The 26,133-nt window shown below is 45.6% G+C and overlaps 2 protein-coding genes across 2 annotated transcripts in view; both read left to right on the top strand.

Moving 5' to 3' along the window:
- Positions 1-21,884, top strand: part of LOC117192923 (probable RNA methyltransferase bin3) — a 37,061-nt gene extending 15,177 nt beyond the window's left edge. Inside the window, exons 2-5 of the mRNA XM_033397655.1 lie at positions 19,318-20,293; positions 20,824-21,022; positions 21,084-21,633; positions 21,836-21,884. Coding sequence (XP_033253546.1) covers positions 19,318-20,293; positions 20,824-21,022; positions 21,084-21,633; positions 21,836-21,884 — 1,774 coding nt within the window. The remainder of the gene's footprint in view (positions 1-19,317; positions 20,294-20,823; positions 21,023-21,083; positions 21,634-21,835) is intronic.
- A 155-nt stretch (positions 21,885-22,039) lies between these two features.
- On the top strand, positions 22,040-23,722 carry LOC117193415 (probable RNA methyltransferase bin3). Its single transcript, XM_033398166.1, has 3 exons — positions 22,040-22,240; positions 22,374-22,520; positions 22,592-23,722. The coding sequence occupies exons 1-3, from the start codon at positions 22,049-22,051 to the stop codon at positions 23,366-23,368; spliced, it is 1,116 nt and encodes a 371-aa protein (XP_033254057.1). The 5' UTR covers positions 22,040-22,048; the 3' UTR covers positions 23,369-23,722.
- Positions 23,723-26,133: the final 2,411 nt, after the last annotated feature.

Below are 26,133 nucleotides of genomic sequence, written 5' to 3'. Positions count from 1 at the left end.
TCTCAGAGACTATTAAGGCTAGAGTAACCAAATTTGGTATCCGCACTCTTGTTAGATCTTACTATAAAACGTGTATCTCAAAATTTCGCCCCACCCCCTTCCGCCCACACAAAGGACGAAAATCTGTTGCATCCACAATTTTGAAGATACGAGAAAACTAAAAACGCAGAATGATAGATAATGACCATATCTATCAGACTGTTGAATCTGGATCAGATCAGATCATTTTTATAGCCAAAAGGAACAAATCAATTTGCACTGGCTACGCAGCGCCCGACGTCACGCTCAGACTGATTTTCTGTCTCTCTCTCACGCACTCTTTGTCGTGTCGTTCAATATTAGCGGCGTCTGCCGGAGCAGAGCCATACTGACTTAGTATCGGGTATAACTGTAGAGTTGCGGTCTCCGCAGCAACTCACAACGTTCCCCCTCGTTTTTTTTATATCCGATACTCAAAATGAGTATTGGGGTATATTAGATTTGTGGTAAAAGTGGATGTGTGTAACGTCCAGAAGGAATCGTTTCCGACCCCATAAAGTATATATATTCTTGATCAGCATCAATAGCCGAGTCGATTGAGTCCTGTCTGTCTGTCCGTCCGTCCGTCGTCTGTCTGTCCGTCTGTCCGTCCCCTTCAGCGCCTAGTGCTCAAAGACTATAACGCTAGAGCAACGATGTTTTGGATCCAGACTTCTGTGATATGTCACTGCTACAAAAATATTTCAAAACTTCGCCCCGCCCACTTCCGCCCACACAAAGGACGAAAATCTGTTGCATCCACAATTTTGAAGATACGAGAAAACTAAAAACGCAGAATGATAGATAATGACCATATCTATCAGATTGTTGAATCTGGATCAGATCAGATCATTTTTATAGCCAAAAGGAACAAATCAATTTGCACTGGCTACGCAGCGCCCGACGTCACGCTCAGACTGATTTTCTGTCTCTCTCTCACGCACTCTTTGTCGTGTCGTTCAATATTAGCGGCGTCTGCCGGAGGAGAGCCATACTGACTTAGTATCGGGTATAACTGTAGAGTTGCGGTGTCCGCAGCAACTCTGAACGTTCCCCCTCGTTTTAATAATTATACTCGATACTCAAAATGAGTATTGGGGTATATTAGATTTATGGTAAAAGTGGATGTGTGTAACGTCCAAAAGGAATCGTTTCCGACCCCATAAAGTATATATATTCTTGATCAGCATCAATAGCCGAGTCGATTGAGCAATGTCTGTCTGTCCGTCCGTCCGTCTGTCCGTCTGTCCGTCCGTCCGTCTGTCCGTCTGTCCGTCCGTCCGTCTGTCCGTTTGTCCGTCCAGACTTCTGTGATATGTCACTGCTACAAAAATATTTCAAAACTTCGCCCCGCCCACTTCCGCCCCCACAGAGGACGAAAATCTGTGGCATCCACAATTTTAAAGATATGTGAAAACCAAAAACGTAGAATTGTAGAGAATGACCATATCTTTAAGACTGCGGAATCTGAATTGGATCCTATTATTATTATAGCCAGCATCAAGAAAACAATTTCATTTTTTCTCGCCCTGTCTCTCTCTAACACACACGTAGCATAGGCGGCTTTGCTTAGAGTAAAACATTAGCGCCTAGATCTCAGGGACTACAAAAGCTAGAGCAACCAAATTTGGTATCCACACTCCTAATATATCGGACCGAGACGAGGTTTGTTTCAAAATTTCGCAACACCCCCTTCCGCCCCCGCAAAGGACGAAAATCTGGAGATATTAAAAAATCTCAGAGATTATTAAAGCTAGAGTAACCAAATTTGGTATCCGCTCTCCTGTTAGACCTGACTATAAAACGTATATCTCAAGATTTCGCCCCACCCCCTTCCGCCCCCACAAAGGACGAAAATCTGTTGCATCCACAATATTGAGGATACGAGAAAACTAAAAACGCAGAATCATAGATAATGATCATATATATCAGATTGCTGAATCTGGATCAGATCAGATCATTTTTATAGCCAAAAGGAACAAATCGATTTGCACTGGCTACGCAGCACCCGACGTCACGCTCAGACTGATTTTCTGTCTCTCTCGCACGCACTCCTTGTCGTGTCGTTTAATATTAGCGGCGTCTGCCGGAGGAGAGCCATACTGACTTAGTATCGGGTATAACTGTAGAGTTGTGGTCTCCGCAGCAACTCACAACGTTCCCCCTCGTTTTTTTTATATCCGATACTCAAAATGAGTATTGGGGTATATTAGATTTGTGGTAAAAGTGGATGTGTGTAACGTCCAGAAGGAATCGTTTCCGACCCCATAAAGTATATATATTCTTGATCAGCATCAATAGCCGAGTCGATTGAGTCCTGTCTGTCTGTCCGTCCGTCCGTCGTCTGTCTGTCCGTCTGTCCGTCCCCTTCAGCGCCTAGTGCTCAAAGACTATAAGAGCTAGAGCAACGATGTTTTGGATCCAGACTTCTGTGATACGTCACTGCTACAAAAATATTTCAAAACTTCGCCCCGCCCACTTCTGCCCCCACAAAGGACGAAAATCTGTGGCATCCACAATTTTAAAGATATGAGAAAACCAAAAACGTAGAATTGTAGAGAATGACCATATCTTTAAGACTGCGGAATCTGAATTGGATCGTATTATTATTATAGCCAGCATCAAGAAAACAATTTCATTTTTTCTCGCCCTGTCTCTCTCTAACACACACGTAGCATAGGCGGCTTTGCTTAGAGTAAAACATTAGCGCCTAGATCTCAGAGACTACAAAAGCTAGAGCAACCAAATTTGGTATCCACACTCCTCATATATCGGACCGAGACGAGTTTGTTTCAAAATTTCGCCACACCCCCTTCCGCCCCCGCAAAGGACGAAAATCTGGAGATATTAAAAAATCTCAGAGACTATTAAGGCTAGAGTAACCAAATTTGGTATCCGCACTCCTGTTAGATCTCACTATAAAACGTATATCTCAAAATTTCGCGTATCCTCAATATTGTGGATGCAACAGATTTTCGTCCTTTGTGGGGAACCCCCTTCCGCCCCCACAAAGGACGAAAATCTGTTGCATCCACAATATTGAGGATACGAGAAAACTAAAAACGCAGAATCATAGATAATGATCATATATATCAGATTGCTGAATCTGGATCAGATCAGATAATTTTTATAGCCAAAAGGAACAAATCAATTTGCACTGGCTACGCAGCGCCCGACGTCACGCTCAGACTGATTTTCTGTCTCTCTCTCACGCACTCTTTGTCGTGTCGTTCAATATTAGCGGCGTCTGCCGGAGCAGAGCCATACTGACTTAGTAACTCACAACGTTCCCCCTCGTTATACCCGATACTCAAAATGAGTATTGGGGTATATTAGATTTATGGTAAAAGTGGATGTGTGTAACGTCCAAAAGGAATCGTTTCCGACCCCATAAAGTATATATATTCTTGATCAGCATCAATAGCCGAGTCGATTGAGCCATGTCTGTCTGTCCGTCTGTCCGTCTGTCCGTCCGTCCGTCTGTCCGTCTGTCCGTCCGTCCGTCTGTCCGTCTGTCCGTTTGTCCGTCCAGACTTCTGTGATATGTCACTGCTACAAAAATATTTCAAAACTGCGCCCCGCCCACTTCCGCCCCCACAGAGGATGAAAATCTGTGGCATCCACAATTTTAAAGATATGTGAAAACCAAAAACGTAGAATTGTAGAGAATGACCATATCTTTAAGACTGCGGAATCTGAATTGGATCCTATTATTATTATAGCCAGCATCAAGAAAACAATTTCATTTTTTCTCGCCCTGTCTCTCTCTAACACACACGTAGCATAGGCGGCTTTGCTTAGAGTCCTTCCGCCCCCGCAAAGGACGAAAATCTGGAGATATTCAAAAATCTCAGAGACTATTAAGGCTAGAGTAACCAAATTTGGTATCCGCACTCCTGTTAGATCTCACTATAAAACGTATATCTCAAAATTTCGCCCCACCCCCTTCCGCCCCCACAAAGGACGAAAATCTGTTGCATCCACAATATTGAGGATACGAGAAAACTAAAAACGCAGAATGATAGATAATGATCATATCTATCAGATTGCTGAATCTGGATCAGATCAGATAATTTTTATAGCCAAAAGGAACAAATCAATTTGCACTGGCTACGCAGCGCCCGACGTCACGCTCAGACTGATTTTCTGTCTCTCTCTCACGCACTCTTTGTCGTGTCGTTCAATATTAGCGGCGTCTGCCGGAGCAGAGCCATACTGACTTAGTAACTCACAACGTTCCCCCTCGTTATACCCGATACTCAAAATGAGTATTGGGGTATATTAGATTTGTGGTAAAAGTGGATGTGTGTAACGTCCAAAAGGAATCGTTTCCGACCCCATAAAGTAAATATATTCTTGATCAGCATCAATAGCCGAGTCGATTGAGCCATGTCTGTCTGTCCGTCTGTCCGTCTGTCCGTCCGTCCGTCTGTCCGTCTGTCCGTCGGTCCGTCTGTCCGTCTGTCCGTCCGTCCGTCTGCCCGTCTGTCCGTTTGTCCGTCCAGACTTCTGTGATATGTCACTGCTACAAAAATATTTCAAAACTTCGCCCCGCCCACTTCCGCCCCCACAAAGGACGAAAATCTGTGGCATCCACAATTTTAAAGATATGAGAAAACCAAAAACGTAGAATTGTAGAGAATGACCATATCTTTAAGACTGCGGAATCTGAATTGGATCGTATTATTATTATAGCCAGCATCAAGAAAACAATTTCATTTTTTCTCGCCCTGTCTCTCTCTAACACACACGTAGCATAGGCGGCTTTGCTTAGAGTAAAACATTAGCGCCTAGATCTCAGAGACTACAAAAGCTAGAGCAACCAAATTTGGTATCCACACTCCTAATATATCGGACCGAGACGAGTTTGTTTCAAAATTTCGCCACACCCCCTTCCGCCCCCGCAAAGGACGAAAATCTGGAGATATTAAAAAATCTCAGAGACTATTAAGGCTAGAGTAACCAAATTTGGTATCCGCACTCCTGTTAGATCTCACTATAAAACGTATATCTCAAAATTTCGCCTTACCCCCTTCCGCCCCCACAAAGGACGAAAATCTGTTGCATCCACAATATTGAGGATACGAGAAAACTAAAAACGCAGAATGATAGATAATGATCATATCTATCAGATTGCTGAATCTGGATCAGATCAGATAATTTTTATAGCCAAAAGGAACAAATCAATTTGCACTGGCTACGCAGCGCCCGACGTCACGCTCAGACTGATTTTCTGTCTCTCTCTCACGCACTCTTTGTCGTGTCGTTCAATATTAGCGGCGTCTGCCGGAGCAGAGCCATACTGACTTAGTAACTCACAACGTTCCCCCTCGTTATACCCGATACTCAAAATGAGTATTGAGGTATATTAGATTTGTGGTAAAAGTGGATGTGTGTAACGTCCAAAAGGAATCGTTTCCGACCCCATAAAGTATATATATTCTTGATCAGCATCAATAGCCGAGTCGATTGAGCCATGTCTGTCTGTCCGTCTGTCCGTCTGTCCGTCCGTCCGTCTGTCCGTCTGTCCGTCGGTCCGTCTGTCCGTCTGTCCGTCCGTCCGTCTGCCCGTCTGTCCGTTTGTCCGTCCAGACTTCTGTGATATGTCACTACTACAAAAATATTTCAAAACTTCGCCCCGCCCACTTCCGCCCCCACAAAGGACGAAAATCTGTGGCATCCACAATTTTAAAGATATGAGAAAACCAAAAACGTAGAATTGTAGAGAATGACCATATCTTTAAGACTGCGGAATCTGAATTGGATCGTATTATTATTATAGCCAGCATCAAGAAAACAATTTCATTTTTTCTCGCCCTGTCTCTCTCTAACACACACGTAGCATAGGCGGCTTTGCTTAGAGTAAAACATTAGCGCCTAGATCTCAGAGACTACAAAAGCTAGAGCAACCAAATTTGGTATCCACACTCCTAATATATCGGACCGAGACGAGTTTGTTTCAAAATTTCGCCACACCCCCTTCCGCCCCCGCAAAGGACGAAAATCTGGAGATATTAAAAAATCTCAGAGACTATTAAGGCTAGAGTAACCAAATTTGGTATCCGCACTCCTGTTAGATCTCACTATAAAACGTATATCTCAAAATTTCGCCCCACCCCCTTCCGCCCCCACAAAGGACGAAAATCTGTTGCATCCACAATATTGAGAATACGATAAAACTAAAAACGCAGAATCATAGATAATCATATATATCAGATTGCTGAATCTGGATCAGATCAGATCATTTTTATAGCCAAAAGGAACAAATCGATTTGCACTGGCTACGCAGCACCCGACGTCACGCTCAGACTGATTTTCTGTCTCTCTCGCACGCACTCCTTGTCGTGTCGTTTAATATTAGCGGCGTCTGCCGGAGGAGAGCCATACTGACTTAGTATCGGGTATAACTGTAGAGTTGCGGTCTCCACGTTCCCACTCGTTTTTTTTATATCCGATACTCAAAATGAGTATTAGGGTATATTAGATTTGTGGTAAAAGTGGATGTGTGTAACGTCCAGAAGGAATCGTTTCCGACCCCATAAAGTATATATATTCTTGATCAGCATCAATAGCCGAGTCGATTGAGTCCTGTCTGCCTGTCCGTCCGTCCGTCGTCTGTCTGTCCGTCTGTCCGTCCCCTTCAGCGCCTAGTGCTCAAAGACTATAAGAGCTAGAGCAACGATGTTTTGGATCCAGACTTCTGTGATATGTCACTGCTACAAAAATATTTCAAAACTTCGCCCCGCCCACTTCCGCCCCCACAAAGGACGCAAATCTGTGGCATCCACAATTTTAAAGATATGAGAAAACCAAAAACGTAGAATTGTAGAGAATGACCATATCTTTAAGACTGCGGAATCTGAATTGGATCGTATTATTATTATAGCCAGCATCAAGAAAACAATTTCATTTTTTCTCGCCCTGTCTCTCTCTAACACACACGTAGCATAGGCGGCTTTGCTTAGAGTAAAACATTAGCGCCTAGATCTCAGAGACTACAAAAGCTAGAGCAACCAAATTTGGTATCCACACTCCTAATATATCGGACCGAGACGAGTTTGTTTCAAAATTTCGCCACACCCCCTTCCGCCCCCGCAAAGGACGAAAATCTGGAGATATTAAAAAATCTCAGAGACTATTAAGGCTAGAGTAACCAAATTTGGTATCCGCACTCCTGTTAGATCTCACTATAAAACGTATGTCTCAAAATTCCGCCGCACCCCCTTCCGCCCCCACAAAGGACGAAAATCTGTTGCATCCACAATATTGAGAATACGAGAAAACTAAAAACGCAGAATCATAAATAATGATCATATATATCAGATTGCTGAATCTGGATCAGATCAGATCATTTTTATAGCCAAAAGGAACAAATCGATTTGCACTGGCTACGCAGCACCCGACGTCACGCACAGACTGATTTTCTGTCTCTCTCGCACGCACTCCTTGTCGTGTCGTTTAATATTAGCGGCGTCTGCCGGAGGAGAGCCATACTGACTTAGTATCGGGTATAACTGTAGAGTTGCGGTCTCCGCAGCAACTCACAACGTTCCCCCTCGTTTGTTTTATATCCGATACTCAAAATGAGTGTTAGGGTATATTAGATTTGTGGTAAAAGTGGATGTGTGTAACGTCCAGAAGGAATCGTTTCCGACCCCATAAAGTATATATATTCTTGATCAGCATCAGCCGATCAATTGAGTCCTGTCTGTCTGTCCGTCCGTCCGTCGTCTGTCTGTCCGTCTGTCCGTCCTCTTCAGCGCCCAGTGCTCAAAGACTATAAGAGCTAGAGCAACGATGTTTTGGATCCAGACTTCTGTGATATGTCACTGCTACAAAAATATTTCAAAACTTCGCCCCGCCCACTTCCGCCCCCACAAAGGACGAAAATCTGTGGCATCCACAATTTTAAAGATATGAGAAAACCAAAAACGTAGAATTGTAGAGAATGACCATATCTTTAAGACTGCGGAATCTGAATTGGATCGTATTATTATTATAGCCAGCATCAAGAAAACAATTTCATTTTTTCTCGCCCTGTCTCTCTCTAACACACACGTAGCATGGGCGGCTTTGCTTAGAGTAAAACATTAGCGCCTAGATCTCAGAGACTACAAAAGCTAGAACAACCAAATTTGGTATCCACACTCCTTATATATCGGACCGAGACGAGTTTGTTTCAAAATTTCGCCACACCCCCTTCCGCCCCCGCAAAGGACGAAAATCTGGAGATATTAAAAAATCTCAGAGACTATTAAGGCTAGAGTAACCAAATTTGGTATCCGCACTCCTGTTAGATCTCACTATAAAACATGTATCTCAAAATTTCGCCCCACCCCCTTCCGCCCCCACAAAGGACGAAAATCTGTTGCATCCACAATATTGCACATTCGAGAAAACTAAAAACGCAGAATCATAGATAATGACCATATCTATCAGATTGCTGAATCTGGATCAGATCAGATCATTTTTATAGTCAATAGGAACAAATCAATTTGCAGTGGCTACGCAGCGCCCGACGTCACGCTCAGACTGATTTTCTGTCTCTCTCGCACGCACTCTTTGTCGTGTCGTTTAATATTAGCGGCGTCTGCCGGAGGAGAGCCATACTGACTTAGTATCGGGTATAACTGTAGAGTTGCGGTGTCCGCAGCAACTCTGAACGTTCCCCCTCGTTTTAATAATTATACTCGATACTCAAAATGAGTATTGGGGTATATTAGATTTGTGGTAAAAGTGGATGTGTGTAACGTCCAGAAGGAATCGTTTCCGACCCCATAAAGTATATATATTCTTGATCAGCATCAATAGCCGAGTCGATTGAGTCCTGTCTGTCTGTCCGTCCGTCCGTCGTCTGTCTGTCCGTCTGTCCGTCTGTCCGTCCCCTTCAGCGCCTAGTGCTCAAAGAATATAAGAGCTAGAGCAACGATGTTTTGGATCCAGACTTCTGTGATATGTCACTGCTACAAAAATATTTCAAAACTTCGCCCCGCCCACTTCCGCCCCCACAAAGGACGAAAATCTGTGGCATCCACAATTTTAAAGATATAAGAAAACCAAAAACGTAGAATTGTAGAGAATGACCATATCTTTAAGACTGCGCAATCTGAATTGGATCGTATCATTATTATAGCCAGCATCAAGAAAACAATTTAATTTTTTCTCGCCCTGTCTCTCTCTAACACACACGTAGCATAGGCGGCTTTGCTTAGAGTAAAACATTAGCGCCTAGATCTCAGAGACTACAAAAGCTAGAGCAACCAAATTTCAAAACTTCGCCCTGCCCACTTCCGCCCCACAAAGGACGAAAATCTGTGGCATCCACAATTTTAAAGATATGAGATAACCAAAAACGTAGAATTGTAGAGAATGACCATATCTTTAAGACTGCGGAATCTGAATTGGATCGTATTATTATTATAGCCAGCATCAAGAAAACAATTTCATTTTTTCTCGCCCTGTCTCTCTCTAACACACACGTAGCATAGGCGGCTTTGCTCAGAGTAAAACATTAGCGCCTAGATCTCAGAGACTACAAAAGCTAGAGCAACCAAATTTGGTATCCACACTCCTTATATATCGGACCGAGACGAGTTTGTTTCAAAATTTCGCCACACCCCCTTCCGCCCCCGCAAAGGACGAAAATCTGGAGATATTCAAAAATCTCAGAGACTATTAAGGCTAGAGTAACCAAATTTGGTATCCGCACTCCTGTTAGATCTCACTTTAAAACGTATATCTCAAAATTTCGCACCACCCCCTTCCGCCCACACAAAAGACGAAAATCTGTTGCATCCACAATATTGAGGATACGAGAAAACTAAAAACGCAGAATCATAGATAATGATCATATCTATCAGATTGCTGAATCTGGATCAGATCAGATCATTTTTATAGCCAAAAGGAACAAATCAATTTGCACTGGCTACACAGCCCACGACGTCACGCTCAGACTGATTTTCTGTCTCTCTCGCACGCACTCGCAGCAACTCACAACGTTCCCCCTCGTGTAATAACTATACCCGATACTCAAAATGAGTATTGGGGTATATTAGATTTGTGGTAAAAGTGGATGTGTGTAACGTCCAGAAGGAATCGTTTCCGACCCCATAAAGTATATATATTATTGATCAGCATCAATAGTCGAGTCGATTGAGCCATGTCTGTCTGTCCGTCCGTCCGTCTGTCCGTCCGTCCGTCTGTCCGTCCGTCCGTCTGTCCGTCTGTCCGTCCCCTTCAGCGCCTAGTGCTCAAAGACTATAAGAGCTAGAGCAACGATGTTTTGGATCCAGACTTCTGTGATATGTCACTGCTACAAAAATATTTCAAAACTTCGCCCCGCCCACTTCCGCCCCCACAAAGGACGAAAATCTGTGGCATCCACAATTTTAAAGATATGAGAAAACCAAAAACGTAGAATTGTAGAGAATGACCATATCTTTAAGACGGCGGAATCTGAATTGGATCGTATTATTATTATAGCCAGCATCAAGAAAACAATTTCATTTCTTTCGCCCTGTCTCTCTCTAACACACACGTAGCATAGGCGGCTTTGCTTAGAGTAAAACATTAGCGCCTAGATCTCAGAGACTATAAAAGCTAGAGCAACCAAATTTGGTATCCACACTCCTAATATATCGGACCGAGACGAGTTTGTTTCAAAATTTCGCCACACCCCCTTCCGCCCCCGCAAAGGATGAAAATCTGGGGATATTCACAAATCTCAGAGACTATTAAGGCTACAGTAATAAAATTTCGTATCCGCACTCCTGTTAGATCTCACTATAAAACGTATATCTCAAAATTTCGCCCCACCCCCTTCCGCCCCCACAAAGGACGAAAATCTGTTGCATCCACAATATTGAGGATACGAGAAAACTAAAAACGCAGAATCATAGATAATGATCATATATATCAGATTGCTGAATCTGGATCAGATCAAATCATTTTTATAGCCAATAGGAACAAATCAATTTGCAGTGGCTACGCAGCGCCCGACGTCACGCTCAGACTGATTTTCTGTCTCTCTCGCACGCACTCTTTGTCGTGTCGTTTAATATTAGCGGCGTCTGCCGGAGGAGAGCCATACTGACTTAGTATCGGGTATAACCGTAGAGTTGCGGTGTCCGCAGCAACTCACAACGTTCCCCCACGTTAATTTTAATTTTTATACCCGATACTCAAAATGAGTATTGGGGTATATTAGATTTGTGGTGAAAGTGGATGTGTGTAACGTCCAGAAGGAATCGTTTCCGACCCCATAAAGTATATATATTCTTGATCAGCATCAATAGCCGAGTCGATTGAGCCCTGTCTGTCTGTCTGTCTGTCCGTCTGTCCGTCCGACCGTCTGTCCGTCCCCTTCAGCGCCTAGTGCTCAAAGACTATAAGAGCTAGAGCAACGATGTTTTGGATCCAGACTTCTGTGATATGTCACTGCTACAAAAATATTTCAAAACTTCGCCCCGCCCACTTCCGCTCCACAAAGGACGAAAATCTGTGGCATCCACATTTTTAAAGATACGAATAAATCAAAAACGCAGAATCGTAGAGAATAACCATATCTTTTAGACTGCAGAATCTGAATTGGATCGTATTATAATTATAGCCAGCATCAAGAAAACAATTTCATTTTTTCTCGCCCTGTCTCTCTCTAACACACACGTAGCATAGCCGGCTTTGCTTAGAGTAAAACATTAGCGCCTAGATCTCAGAGACTACAAAAGCTAGAGCAACCAAATTTGGTATCCACACTCCAAATATATCGGACCGAGACGAGTTTGTTTCAAAATTTCGCCACACCCCCTTCCGCCCCCGCAAAGGATGAAAATCTGGGGATATTCACAAATCTCAGAGACTTTTAAGGCTAGAGTAACCAAATTTGGTATCCGCACTCCTGTTAGATCTCACTTTAAAACATATATCTCAAAATTTCGCACAACCCCCTTCCGCCCACACAAAGGACGAAAATCTGTTGCATCCACAATATTGAGGATACGAGAAAACTAAAAACGCAGAATCATAGATAATGATCATATCTATCAGATTGCTAAATCTGGATCAGATCAGATCATTTTTATAGCCAAAAGGAACAAATCAATTTGCACTGGCTACACAGCCCACGACGTCACGCTCAGACTGATTTTCTGTCTCTCTCGCACGCACTCTTTGTCGTGTCGTTCAATATTAGCGGCGTCTGCCGGAGGAGAGCCATACTGACTTAGTATCGGGTATAACTGTAGAGTTGCGGTGTCCGCTGCAACTCACAACGTTCCCCCTCGTTTTTTATACCCGATACTCAAAATGAGTATTGGGGTATATTAGATTTGTGGTAAAAGTGGATGTGTGTAACGTCCAGAAGGAATCGTTTCCGACCCCATAAAGTATATTTATTCTTGATCAGCATCAATAGCCGAGTCGATTGAGCCCTGTCTGTCTGTCCGTCCGTCTGTCCGTCTGTCCGTCTATCCGTCCGTCCGTCTGTCCGTCTGTCCGTCCCTTCAGCGCCTAGTGCTCAAAGACTATAAGAGCTAGAGCAACGATGTTTTGGATCCAGACTTCTGTGATATGTCACTGCTACAAAAATATTTCAAAACTTCGCCCCACCCACTTCCGCCCCCACAAAGGACGAAAATCTGTGGCATCCACAATTTTAAAGATATGAGAAAACCAAAAACGTAGAATTGTAGAGAATGACCATATCTTTAAGACTGCGGATCTGAATTGGATCGTATTATTATTATAGCCAGCATCAAGAAAACAATTTCATTTTTTTCGCCCTGTCTCTCTCTAACACACACGTAGCATAGGCGGCTTTGCTTAGAGTAAAACATTAGCGCCTAGATCTCAGAGACTATAAAAGCTAGAGCAACCAAATTTGGTATCCACACTCCTAATATATCGGACCGAGACGAGTTTGTTTCAAAATTTCGCCACACCCCCTTCCGCCCCCGCAAAGGATGAAAATCTGGGGATATTCACAAATCTCAGAGACTATTAAGGCTACAGTAATAAAATTTCGTATCCGCACTCCTGTTAGATCTCACTATAAAACGTATATCTCAAAATTTCGCCCCACTCCCTTCCGCCCCCTCAAAGGACGAAAATCTGTTGCATCCACAATATTGAGGATCCGAGAAAACTAAAAACGCAGAATCATAGATAATGATCATATATATCAGATTGCTGAATCTGGATCAGATCAAATCATGTTTATAGCCAATAGGAACAAATCAATTTGCAGTGGCTACGCAGCGCCCGACGTCACGCTCAGACTGATTTTCTGTCTCTCTCGCACGCACTCTTTGTCGTGTCGTTTAATATTAGCGGCGTCTGCCGGAGGAGAGCCATACTGACTTAGTATCGGGTATAACCGTAGAGTTGCGGTGTCCGCAGCAACTCACAACGTTCCCCCTCGTTAATTTTAATTTTTATACCCGATACTCAAAATGAGTATTGGGGTATATTAGATTTGTGGTGAAAGTGGATGTGTGTAACGTCCAGAAGGAATCGTTTCCGACCCCATAAAGTATATATATTTTTGATCATCATCAATAGCCGATTTGATTGAGCCCTGTCTGTCTGTCTGTCTGTCCGTCTGTCCGTCTGTCCGTCCGACCGTCTGTCCGTCCCCTTCAGCGCCTAGTGCTCAAAGACTATAAGAGCTAGAGCAACGATGTTTTGGATCCAGACTTCTGTGATATGTCACTGCTACAAAAATATTTCAAAACTTCGCACCGCCCATTTCCGCCCCCACAAAAGACGAAAATCTGTGGCATCCACAATTTTAAAGATATGAGAAAACCAAAAACGTAGAATTGTAGAGAATGACCATATCTTTAAGACTGCGGAATCTGAATTGGATCGTATTATTATTAAATCCAGCATCAAGAAAACAATTTCATTTTTTCTCGCCCTGTCTCTCTCTAACACACACGTAGCATAGCCGGCTTTGCTTAGAGTAAAACATTAGCGCCTAGATCTCAGAGACTATAAAAGCTAGAGCAACCAAATTTGGTATCCACACTCCTAATATATCGGACCGAGACGAGTTTGTTTCAAAATTTCGCCACACCCCCTTCCGCCCCCGCAAAGAACGAAAATCTGGGGATATTTAAAAATCTCAGAGACTATTAAGGCTAGAGTAACCAAATTTGGTATCCGCACTCCTGTTAGATCTTACTCTAAAACGTGTATCTCAAAATTTCACCCCACCCCCTTCCGCCCACACAAAGGACGAAAATCTGTTGCATCCACAATATTGCACATTCGAGAAAACTAAAAACGCAGAATCATAGATAATGACCATATCTATCAGATTGCTGAATCTGGATCAGATCAGATCATTTTTATAGCCAATAGGAACAAATCAATTTGCAGTGGCTTCGCAGCGCCCGACGTCACGCTCAGACTGATTTTCTGTCTCTCTCGCACGCACTCTTTGTCGTGTCGTTTAATATTAGCAGCGTCTGCCGGAGGAGAGCCATACTGACTAAGTATCGGGTATAACTGTAGAGTTGCGGTGTCCGCAGCAACTCACAACGTTCCCCCTCGTTTTTATATCCGATACTCAAAATGAGTATTGGGGTATATTAGATTTGTGGTAAAAGTGGATGTGTGTAACGTCCAGAAGGAATCGTTTCCGACCCCATAAAGTATATATATTCTTGATCAGCATCAATAGCCGAGTCGATTGAGTCCTGTCTGTCTGTCCGTCCGTCCGTCCGTCTGTCTGTCCGCGTTTTCAGATGTCCGTCCCCTTCAGCGCCTAGTGCTCAAAGACTATAAGAGCTAGAGCAACGATGTTTTGGATCCAGACTTCTGTGATATGTCACTGCTACAAAAATATTTCAAAACTTCGCCCCGCCCACTCCCACCCCCACAAAGGACGAAAATCTGTGGCATCCACAATTTTAAAGATATGAGAAAACCAAAAACGCAGAATCGTAGAGAATGACCATATCTTTAAGACTGCGGAAACTGAATTGGATCGTATTATTATTATAGCCAGCATCAAGAAAACAATTTCATTTTTTCTCGCCCTGTCTCTCTCTAACACACACGTAGCATAGCCGGCTTTGCTTAGAGTAAAACATTAGCGCCTAGATCTCAGAGACTATAAAAGCTAGAGCAACCAAATTTGGTATCCACACTCCTAATATATCGGACCGAGACGAGTTTGTTTCAAAATTTCGCCACACCCCCTTCCGCCACCGCAAAGAACGAAAATCTGGGGATATTTAAAAATCTCAGAGACTATTAAGGCTAGAGTAACCAAATTTGGTATCCTCACTCCTGTTAGATCTTACTATAAAACGTGTATCTCAAAATTTCGCCCCACCCCCTTCCGCCCACACAAAGGACGAAAATCTGTTGCATCCACAATATTGCACATTCGAGAAAACTAAAAACGCAGAATCATAGATAATGACCATATCTATCAGATTGCTGAATCTGGATCAGATCAGATCATTTTTATAGCCAATAGGAACAAATCAATTTGCAGTGGCTACGCAGCGCCCGACGTCACGCTCAGACTGATTTTCTGTCTCTCTCGCACGCTCTCTTTGTCGTGTCGTTTAATATTAGCGGCGTCTGCCGGAGGAGAGCCATACTGACTTAGTATCGGGTATAACTATAGAGTTGCGGTGTCCGCAGCAACTCACAACGTTCCCCCTCGTTTTTATATCCGATACTCAAAATGAGTATTGGGGTATATTAGATTTGTGGTAAAAGTGGATGTGTGTAACGTCCAGAAGGAATCGTTTCCGACCCCATAAAGTATATATATTCTTGATCAGCATCAATAGCCGAGTCGATTGAGTCCTGTCTGTCTGTCCGTCCGTCCGTCCGTCTGTCTGTCCGTCTGTCCGTCCCCTTCAGCGCCTAGTGCTCAAAGACTATAAGAGCTAGAGCAACGATGTTTTGGATCCAGACTTCTGTGATATGTCACTGCTACAAAAATATTTCAAAACTTCGCCCCGCCTACTCCCACTCCCACAAAGGACGAAAATCTGTGGCATCCACAATTTTAAAGATATGAGAAAACCAAAAACGCAGAATCGTAGAGAATGACCATATATTTAAGACTGGGGAATCTGAATTGGATCGTAATATTATTATAGCCAGCATCAAGAAAACAATTTCATTTTTTCTCGCCCTGTCTCTCTCTAACACACACGTAGCATAGCCGGCTTTGCTTAGAGTAAAACATTAGCGCCTAGATCTCAGAGACTATAAAAGCTAGAGCAACCAAATTTGGTATCCACACTCCTAATATATCGGACCGAGACGAGTTTGTTTCAAAATTTCGCCACACCCCCTTCCGCCCCCGCAAAGAACGAAAATCTGGGGATATTTAAAAATCTCAGAGACTATTAAGGCTAGAGTAACCAAATTTGGTATCCGCACTCCTGTTAGATCTTACTATAAAACGTGTATCTCAAAATTTCACCCCACCCCCTTCCGCCCACACAAAGGACGAAAATCTGTTGCATTCACAATATTGCACATTCGAGAAAACTAAAAACGCAGAATCATAGATAATGACCATATCTATCAGATTGCTGAATCTGGATCAGATCAGATCATTTTTATAGCCAATAGGAACAAATCAATTTGCAGTGGCTACGCAGCGCCCGACGTCACGCTCAGACTGATTTTCTGTCTCTCTCGCACGCACTCTTTGTCGTGTCCTTTAATATTAGCGGCGTCTGCCGGAGGAGAGCCATACTGACTTAGTATCAGGGTATAACTGTAGAGTTGCGGTGTCCGCAGCAACTCACAACGTTCCCCCTCGTTTTTATATCCGATACTCAAAATGAGTATTGGGGTATATTAGATTTGTGGTAAAAGTGGAACGTCCAGAAGGAATCGTTTCCGACCCCATAAAGTATATATATTCTTGATCAGCATCAATAGCCGAGTCGATTGAGTCCTGTCTGTCTGTCCGTCCGTCCGTCCGTCTGTCCGTCTGTCCGTCCCCTTCAGCGCCTAGTGCTCAAAGACTATAAGAGCTAGAGCAACGATGTTTTGGATCCAGACTTCTGTGATATGTCACTGCTACAAAAATATTTCAAAACTTCGCCCCGCCTACTCCCACCCCCAGAAAGGACGAAAATCTGTGGCATCCACAATTTTAAAGATATGAGAAAACCAAAAACGCAGAATCGTAGAGAATGACCATATCTTTAAGACTGCGGAATCTGAATTGGATCGTAATATTATTATAGCCAGCATCAAGAAAACAATTTCATTTTTTCTCGCCCTGTCTCTCTCTAACACACACGTAGCATAGCCCGGCTTTGCTTAGAGTAAAACATTAGCGCCTAGATCTCAGAGACTATAAAAGCTAGAGCAACCAAATTTGGTATCCACACTCCTAATATATCGGACCGAGACGAGTTTGTTTCAAAATTTCGCCACACCCCCTTCCGCCCCCGCAAAGAACGAAAATCTGGGGATATTTAAAAATCTCAGAGACTATTAAGGCTAGAGTAACCAAATTTGGTATCCGCACTCCTGTTAGATCTTACTATAAAACGTGTATCTCAAAATTTCACCCCACCCCTTTCCGCCCACACAAAGGACGAAAATCTGTTGCATTCACAATATTGCACATTCGAGAAAACTAAAAACGCAGAATCATAGATAATGACCATATCTATCAGATTGCTGAATCTGGATCAGATCAGATCATTTTTATAGCCAATAGGAACAAATCAATTTGCAGTGGCTACGCAGCGCCCGACGTCACGCTCAGACTGATTTTCTGTCTCTCTCGCACGCACTCTTTGTCGTGTCGTTTAATATTAGCGGCGTCTGCCGGAGGAGAGCCATACTGACTTAGTATCGGGTATAACTGTAGAGTTGCGGTGTCCACAGCAACTCACAACGTTCCCCCTCGTTTTTATATCCGATACTCAAAATGAATGAGCTCAAAAAGATTTGTGGTAAAAGTGGATGTGTGTAACGTCCTGAAGGAATCGTTTCCGACCCCATAAAGTAAATATATATTCTTGATCAGCATCAATAGCCGAGTCGATTGAGTCCTGTCTGTCTGTCCGTCCGTCCGTCCGTCTGTCTGTCCGTCTGTCCGTCCCCTTCAGCGCCTAGTGCTCAAAGACTATAAGAGCTAGAGCAACGATGTTTTGGATCCAGACTTCTGTGATATGTCACTGCTACAAAAATATTTCAAAACTTCGCCCCGCCCACTCCCACCCCCACAAAGAACGAAAATCTGTGGCATCCACAATTTTAAAGATATGAGAAAACCAAAAACGCTGAATCGTAGAGAATGACCATATCTTTAAGACTGCAGAGTTTGAATAAGATCGTTTATTATTATAGCCAGCATCAGGAAAACAATTTCATTTTTTCTCGCCCTGTCTCTCTCTAACACACACGTAGCATAGGCGGCTTTGCTTAGAGTAAAACATTAGCGCCTAGATCTCAGAGACTATAAAAGCTAGAGCAACCAAATTTGGTATCCACACTCCTAATATATCGGACCGAGACGAGTTTGTTTCAAAATTTCGCCACACCCCCTTCCGCCCCCGCAAAGGACGAAAATCTGGGGATATTCAAAAATCTCAGAGACTATTAAGGCTAGAGTAACCACATTTGGTATCCGCACTCCTGTTAGATCTTTCTATAAAACGTGTATCACAAATATTCGCGCCACCCCCTTCCGCCCACACAACGGACGAAAATCTGTTGCATCCACAATATTGCACATTCGAGAAAACTAAAAACGCAGAATCAGAGATAATGACCATATCTATCAGATTGCTGAATCTGGATCAGATCAGATCATTTTTATAGCCAATAGGAACAAATCAATTTGCAGTGGCTACGCAGCGCCCGACGTCACGCTCAGACTGATTTTCTGTCTCTCTCGCACGCACTCTTTGTCGAGTCGTTTAATATTAGCGGCGTCTGCCGGAGGAGAGCCATACTGACTTAGTATCGGGTATAACCGTAGAGTTGCGGTGTCCGCAGCAACTCACAACGTTCCCCCTCGTTTTTATTAAATTTATAAATTGTATTTGGTATTGGTTTTTTTTCCGTCTATTTTAAGTGAATAAATTCGCGAATGAAAAAAAGAGTTTTTTTTACGGTCCCTGAACACTTGTCGGATAAAAGAGGTTCTTGAATGCAGGAAAGGGGTCGAAAGCCGTCGCAAAGTATTTAATTGGGTGTCATACGGGTACCGGGTATGCGCTGAATGAAGCCGAAGAATTCCATTCTGTAGCATTCCTTTCGCTTATCTTCATTTCCACTCCATTCCATTCCGACCAGGGGCCATCATCATCATGTGCTGTGCGCCGGAAACAATGCCAATCACACGTGCTGCCTGGTCACCGGCTGCAACGGAACCAGCGGCGGCGGAGGAGGAGGAGGCGGCGGCGTGGCTGGAGGTAATAGTGGCATCAATGCCGTGGGAGGCGTGAACGCCGGATGCAAGGATGCGCAGAGCAACAAGGACACCAGCTCGCTCAGCGGAAACAGCAACATCTCGGGCAGCGCAGCGGCGGCGGCTGCAGCGGCCAATGCCGTGCACTACTGCTGCGGGAGGTCCAAGTTCTTCCTGCCGGAGAAGCGGCTGCGGAAGGAGGTGATTGTGCCGCCCACCAAGTTCCTGCTGGGCGGCAACATCTCGGATCCCCTCAACCTCAACTCGCTGCAGCACGAGAACACCTCGAACGCGTCGAGCAGCAACAACACGCCGGCGACGACGCCGCGCCGGTCGCCGACTACGACGCCGCCCAAGGTGGAGGTCATCATACCGCCCAATATCCACGACCCGCTGCACCTGCTCGACCCCGTCGACTCGATGGAGTACGAGAAGCAGCTGACGTCGCCGATGAAGCGGGGCGGCATGCTTACGCGCGGCAGCCACCTGAAGCTGCAGCAGCAGCCGCAGGCGCACCACCGCCAGCACAGGCCGCGGAAGAACCGCCAGCCGCAAGCATTCGACTCGACCAACGCCTCCCATGCGGGCGACGACGGGGGCGAGGGCAGCGAAACGCTCTCCGTCTCCCTGGACGAGGCGGGGACCTCATCCTCGGCGGCATCGCCGGTGGCGCCACTCGCTGCCGCCGGCTCTGCCGCTGCTGCGTCCCTCAGTCTGCTACTGAGCGAAGCCGCCGCACCGGCATCTGCATCGGCATCGTCATCGGATACGGGCGGAACGGCGGAAATGGGCCAGCAGCAGGCGCATGTCCGCTCGATGGCCACGGCAGAGATGCCGGCTCCCACGCCCACAGAGGCGGCTGTCCAGTTGGGCGGCATCGCACCGGCACTGGCACAGGCCCAGGCACTGGCACTGGCACCGGAACAAATGGAATGCAACATGAGTCTGCTCTCGTCGCCGACAGCGCCGCCAGCTGCATCATCGTCACCGCAACAGCAGCAGCAGCAAGATGTGTCCATTGCAGCGTCAGAGGGGGATGTGTCTGGCTCCACAGAGCTGTTATTGAGTGCCTCGAAGTCGGCATCGACCTCGGCCTCGGCCGCAGCCCTGGCCGTGGCCTCGACCCTTGCGGAGAGGCGGGCACAGGTCAGCCGGGACTTGCGCCTGGATTTGAGCAGCACGTGCTACGGCGTCGGCGGCACGGGCCTCAGCTTCGGCAGCAGCAGTGCGGCCAGCATCGGCAGTGGCAGTGGCAGCGGCAACGGCGGTGGCGGTGGCAGGAAGAGGAAAATCAGCGAAGGCAACAATTCCCAAAAGAGCAAGGTAGGGAAATCCTTTGAAATCTCACCCATTTGAAGCCATATCTAATCCGTTTTTTGTATCTCTGATAGAAATTCCATCGTAACGATGGAATGGACAAGATCGTGAGTCCCGTGGTGCCACAGCCAGTGGCATGGAAGCGTCCGCCACGTTTGCTGCAGCCCAGCGGTACCCGGAAGCCGAAAACGCGACGATCCACGTCTTTCAGCGAAACGTACCTGCTCAGCCCCGTAGAGGAGCAGCCGCCCAGGCAGTTGCCCCTCATCGAGGGTGAGTTGCAGTCTCCATCCCTCTGGACCCTTAACTAATTCCGATTTCCCCTCGATTGCAGTGAACATCCCACGCGACGATACGCCAGATCTATCGGAGCAAGGCCTGGGCAGCCCCATGAGCACCACATCGGCGGCCACCTCACATACGGCCGGGGAACAGGACTCCCTGCCGCCGGACACCGCGGCCGCCGTCGAGTCAACAGCAGCCGGGACGGTGGTAAAGCCGATGCCCGAGGAGCCGACCCTCATGCTGGAGCCGGCCCTGATACCGCCCCTCAACAAGCTGCTCAAGTTCCGGGCGGATGGGGTGAAGTACCGCTACGGGAACTTTGACCGCTACGTGGACTTTCGGCAGCTGAATGAGTTCCGGGACGTGCGGCTGCAGGTGTTCCAGCGGCATGTGGAGCTCTTCCAGAACAAGGACATCCTGGACATTGGCTGCAACGTGGGCCACATGACCATCACGGTGGCCCGCCACCTGGCCCCGAAGACCATACTGGGCATCGACATCGACCGGGAGCTGGTGGGCCGGGCCCGGCGCAATCTGTCCATCTTCGTGCGCATACCCAAGGAGGAGAAGGTGAAGATGGAGGTGAAGCAGGAGCCCACGTCTCAGCTGGTGAAGAGCGAACCCATGGACGACGATGAGGAGGCTGCCGCCGGGAGTCTGCACAAGAAAACGCGACGTGGCAAGAAGCGACGCAAGGCGCTACAGGATCAAAAGCAGCTGCTGCATCCTCACCACCACCATCATCCCCATCACCATCATCCCCACCATCATCATCATCACCACCACCATCATCACCATCAGAACCAGGAGCAACGGCAGCAGCAGCTCAAATTGGATGCACTCCTTGTGAAGCCGCACGAGTTCTTTCCCATCTACTTTCCGCTGACGTACGGCGGCATGCCGCAACTGGCGCCGCCGCCGGCAGGGAAGTCCCCGAACCTCTCCACGAACAAGAACCAGTTCCCGGCGAACGTCTTCTTCCGGCAAACGAACCCCGTCTTCAAGGACGAGTCGATGATGGCCAACGATACGCAGCAGTACGATCTCATTCTGTGCCTCTCCGTGACCAAGTGGATCCATCTCAATTTCGGGGATGCCGGCCTCAAGCTGGCCTTCAAGCGGATGTTCAACCAGCTGCGGCCCGGCGGCAAGCTCATACTGGAGGCCCAGAACTGGGCCAGCTACAAGAAGAAGAAGAACCTCACGGTAAGTGACGGATCATCCGTGGAGTCTGCATATTAGAGCCATTTGGTATTCGCTTCGTATCGCCGAAAATTTCGTTTTTTCTTTCTCGCTCACTCTCCATTTGATTCGCAAACTGATTCGATCTCTTTTGCAGGCGGAGATCTACAACAACTACAAGCAAATCGATCTCTTTCCGAACAAATTCCACGAGTTCTTGCTCAGCTCCGAGGTGGGCTTCAGTCACAGCTACACGCTGGGCGTGCCTCGGCACATGAACAAGGGATTCTGTCGGCCCATTCAGGTGAGTGCTGCCACATGGCAGGTGCCCTGCGATTCGCATTTGATAAACCGCATTTTGCTCTCTTTATGCAGCTGTACGCCAAGGGCGACTACACACCGAACCATGTCCGATGGAGCGATGCCTACTATCCGCAGACGCCGTACGAGGCCTATCGCGGGATCTACGCCACCTTGCCGGCCCATCGGATGAGTGCCGGTGGCAGCCACAGCGGGCACGCGCCGCTGCTGCACATGAGCAGCTCGAGTCGGTCGCAGAACTACGATACGCCGCACTATGCGGGCAGCGCCTCGGGGTCGGCCAGCCTGCGGCAGACGCCGCACTACCAGCCCACCTACAATCCCCTGGAGACGGACTCCTACCAGCCCAGCTACGACATGGAGTCGTACGGAGGCAATCACATGTACGTGTTCGCCTCGCCGCTCTACCAGACGGTCTGGTCGCCGCCAGCCTCGCTGCGGAAGAGCTCCTCGCACACGCCCGTCTTTGGCAGCGTTCGGGAGGCGGAGCTGGACGGCGACAGCAGCATCGGGGGCGGCGGCAGCGGCGGCGGCAGCTACCATCGGCACGTCTATCCGCCGAACGATGACACCTGCTCCCCGAATGCCAACTCTGGGAACGCGTTCAACTCGATCAGCGATGCGGACACGGACGACTCGAATCAGCTGCCCAGCGGCAGTCGGCCCCATGTGTATGCCACCAATTGTGGCGAGAGCTCCTCCTCGCCGCAGGTGAACCACCACGAGGCCACCGCAGAGTTTGTCGAGGACGTCCTGATGGACGATGAGCAGAAGACGCAGGTCGCCGGCGGCACGCCCACCGCCTACCACAGTGATCTGTCGGATGCCTGAGCGGGTGAGGGCGGCGGCAGGGGCGGAACGAAGACGGCTCGCAAGAAAGGAAGAAAAGAAAAATGTGTCAAAAACAAACAAAAAAGATAAAAACGGATAAACAAGCAAAAGAAAAATTCAAAAATTGTTTGAAACAAAAGAAAAAAAAAACGAAAACAAAAATATGTAACGGTAAACGAGACGCTTAATTGTAATTTAAAAAGTAACAGAATCACACAGATATATACTAGTGCTAGTTAGCGCATGCTAGTTTGTTATGGAATAGCTCGAATGTTTGTAAATGTATTGATGCCAATTGCTTATATTCGGAAAGGTTACAGTCTTGACAATTATTTAAATCAAAAACGAGGTGGAACGTTGTGAGTTGCTGCGGACACCGCAACTCTACAGTTATCCCCGATACTAAGTCAGTATGGCTCTCCTCCGGCAGACGCCGCTAATATTGAACCACACGACAAAGAGTGCGTGCGAGAGAGACAGAAAATCAGTCTGAGCGTGACGTCGGGCGCTGCGTAGCCACTGAAAATTGATTTCTTGCTTTTGGCTACAAAAATGATCCGACCTGATCCAGATTCAGCAATCTGATAGATATGGTCATTATCTATGATTCTGCGTTTTTAGATTTCTCGAATGTGCAATATTGTGGATGCAACAGATTTTCGTCTTTTGTGGGTGGCGGAAGGGGGTGGGGCGAAATTCTGAGATCTAACAGAAGTGCGGATACCAAATTTGGTTACTCTAGCCTTAATAGTCTCTGCGATTTGTGGATGCCCCAGATTTTCGTCCTTTGCGGGGGCGGAAGGGGGTGTGGCGAAATTTGGACACGAAACGGTCAAGGTCCGATATCACAGGAGTGTGGATACCAAATTTGGTTGCTCTGGCTCTTATAGGTTCTGAGATCCTTGAACTCATATTTTGCAATTGACAAAACCGACCATGAAACCTGTGTGTTAGAGAGAGACAGAGCGAGAAAGAATGAAATTGTTTTCTTGATTCTGGCTATAATCATTATACGATCTGGTTCAGATTTTGCACTGTAGAAGATATGGTCATCCTCACCGATTCTGCTTTTTTGGTTTTATCGTATCTTTAAAAATGTGGATGCCACAGATTTTCGTCCTTTGTGGGGGCGGAAGTGGGCGGGGCGAAGTTTTGAAATATTTTTGTAGCAGTGACATATCACAGAAGTCTGGATCCAAAACATCGTTGCTCTAGCTCTTATAGTCTTTGAGCAATAGGCGCTGAAGGGGACGGACGGACAGACGGACAGACAGACAGGGCTCAATCGACTCGGCTATTGATGCTGATCAAGAATATATATACTTTATGGGGTCGGAAACGATTCCTTCTGAACGTTACACACATCCACTTTTTCCACAAATCTAATATACCCCAATACTCATTTTGAGTATCGGGTATAATTAAAGTGGGGAACCATCTTAGTAAAATTCTATGCATACATTTTTGCTGAATGGGCATTTTTGGTCTGGCCAAAATAATAAGTACACTGGTGTTATTTATAAATTTTGAAGGATTAGATAAGGATTTGGTCAAAGGATTGTTGGTTTTTATTGAGTTCTTTCATATTTAAAGACATGAGAGTTTAAAAAAATTCTTTAGTTAGGCCCTACTCCTGAAGAAAAGAAGTTTTCCATAAGTCTTCAAAAAGAAAGGAAAATTCTCCGGGAAATTGCGAAAAGTCTTGGACGCTCGGAATTTTTTGTTCAGAATGCTTTAATATCTAAAGTGGTTATTGAAAATCGAGGATGGAAGAAGAAATCTTTACAAACAACGGACACCCGCATAATCAGTCTTGCAAAAAAGGATCAGTTCATGTCTTCCAAGGCCATATCCGCTCAAATTGGCAAAGAAAAATCAGGTCTGATGGTTCGTCGGAGACTTCAATATATAAACCTTACAGGACGTATAGTCCGAAAAGTTCCCTTACTCCGAGTAAAAATTTTGAAGATGATGCAAAAAGTCGTTGAAAATCATTTGGCATGGTCTGGGTCAGATGGGTCTTAGAAGTGGAATAATATATTATTGAGAGATGAAACAAAAATAAATCATTTTGATAATGACTCCAAAAGATGTATACAACGACCCAAAGGCAAAGAATTCGACTTCCGGTACACAAAGAAAATGGTTAAGAACGGAGACCGATGTATAGGTATCTGAGGCCATTTTTCTTGGCATGACGTTGAGCCGGTACATCGCATAACTGATCATGTGATCCAATTCGGGTATAAAAAAATTTGACAGTCATTATACAACCTTGAGCTGAGGAAAACATGCCCTTAAGATGGGTGTTTCTAACGGAAAATTACCCAAAGCACACCTCAAAGGTGGTGAAGGCTTGGTTTACGGGAAAAAATGTAAACGTTATGGCTTGGCCAAGTCAGTTTCCTGACTTAAACCCATTTTAAAACCTTTGGGGTGACTTAAAACGTCGAATTGGTAAAAATTCTATTCGAAAAGAAAAAGAATTGTGGAGAATTTGTGCAAAAAACGTGGTATAAGATTCCAGTGGATACTTGCCGCAAACTTATTGCTAGTATGCCAAGAAGAATGGCCAAAATCATCCAAAATAAGTGTGGCTATATAGGATACTATTAAAAATTTATAAATTATAAGAAAAAAGTGTAAAAAATTTGAAACGCTTTTAGTTTTTCGCTTTGGAGAATTGCTGTACTTATTATTTTGGCCAGCCCTTATTTATGATTTTAAGGTTTAATCGATCATAAAATATATATTTGAAATGAAAA

The sequence above is a fragment of the Drosophila miranda genome, assembly GCF_003369915.1.
Source record: "Drosophila miranda strain MSH22 chromosome Y unlocalized genomic scaffold, D.miranda_PacBio2.1 Contig_Y2_pilon, whole genome shotgun sequence".
Taxonomy (NCBI): domain Eukaryota; kingdom Metazoa; phylum Arthropoda; class Insecta; order Diptera; family Drosophilidae; genus Drosophila; species Drosophila miranda.
This window is presented reverse-complemented; position numbering and strand designations above follow the sequence as displayed.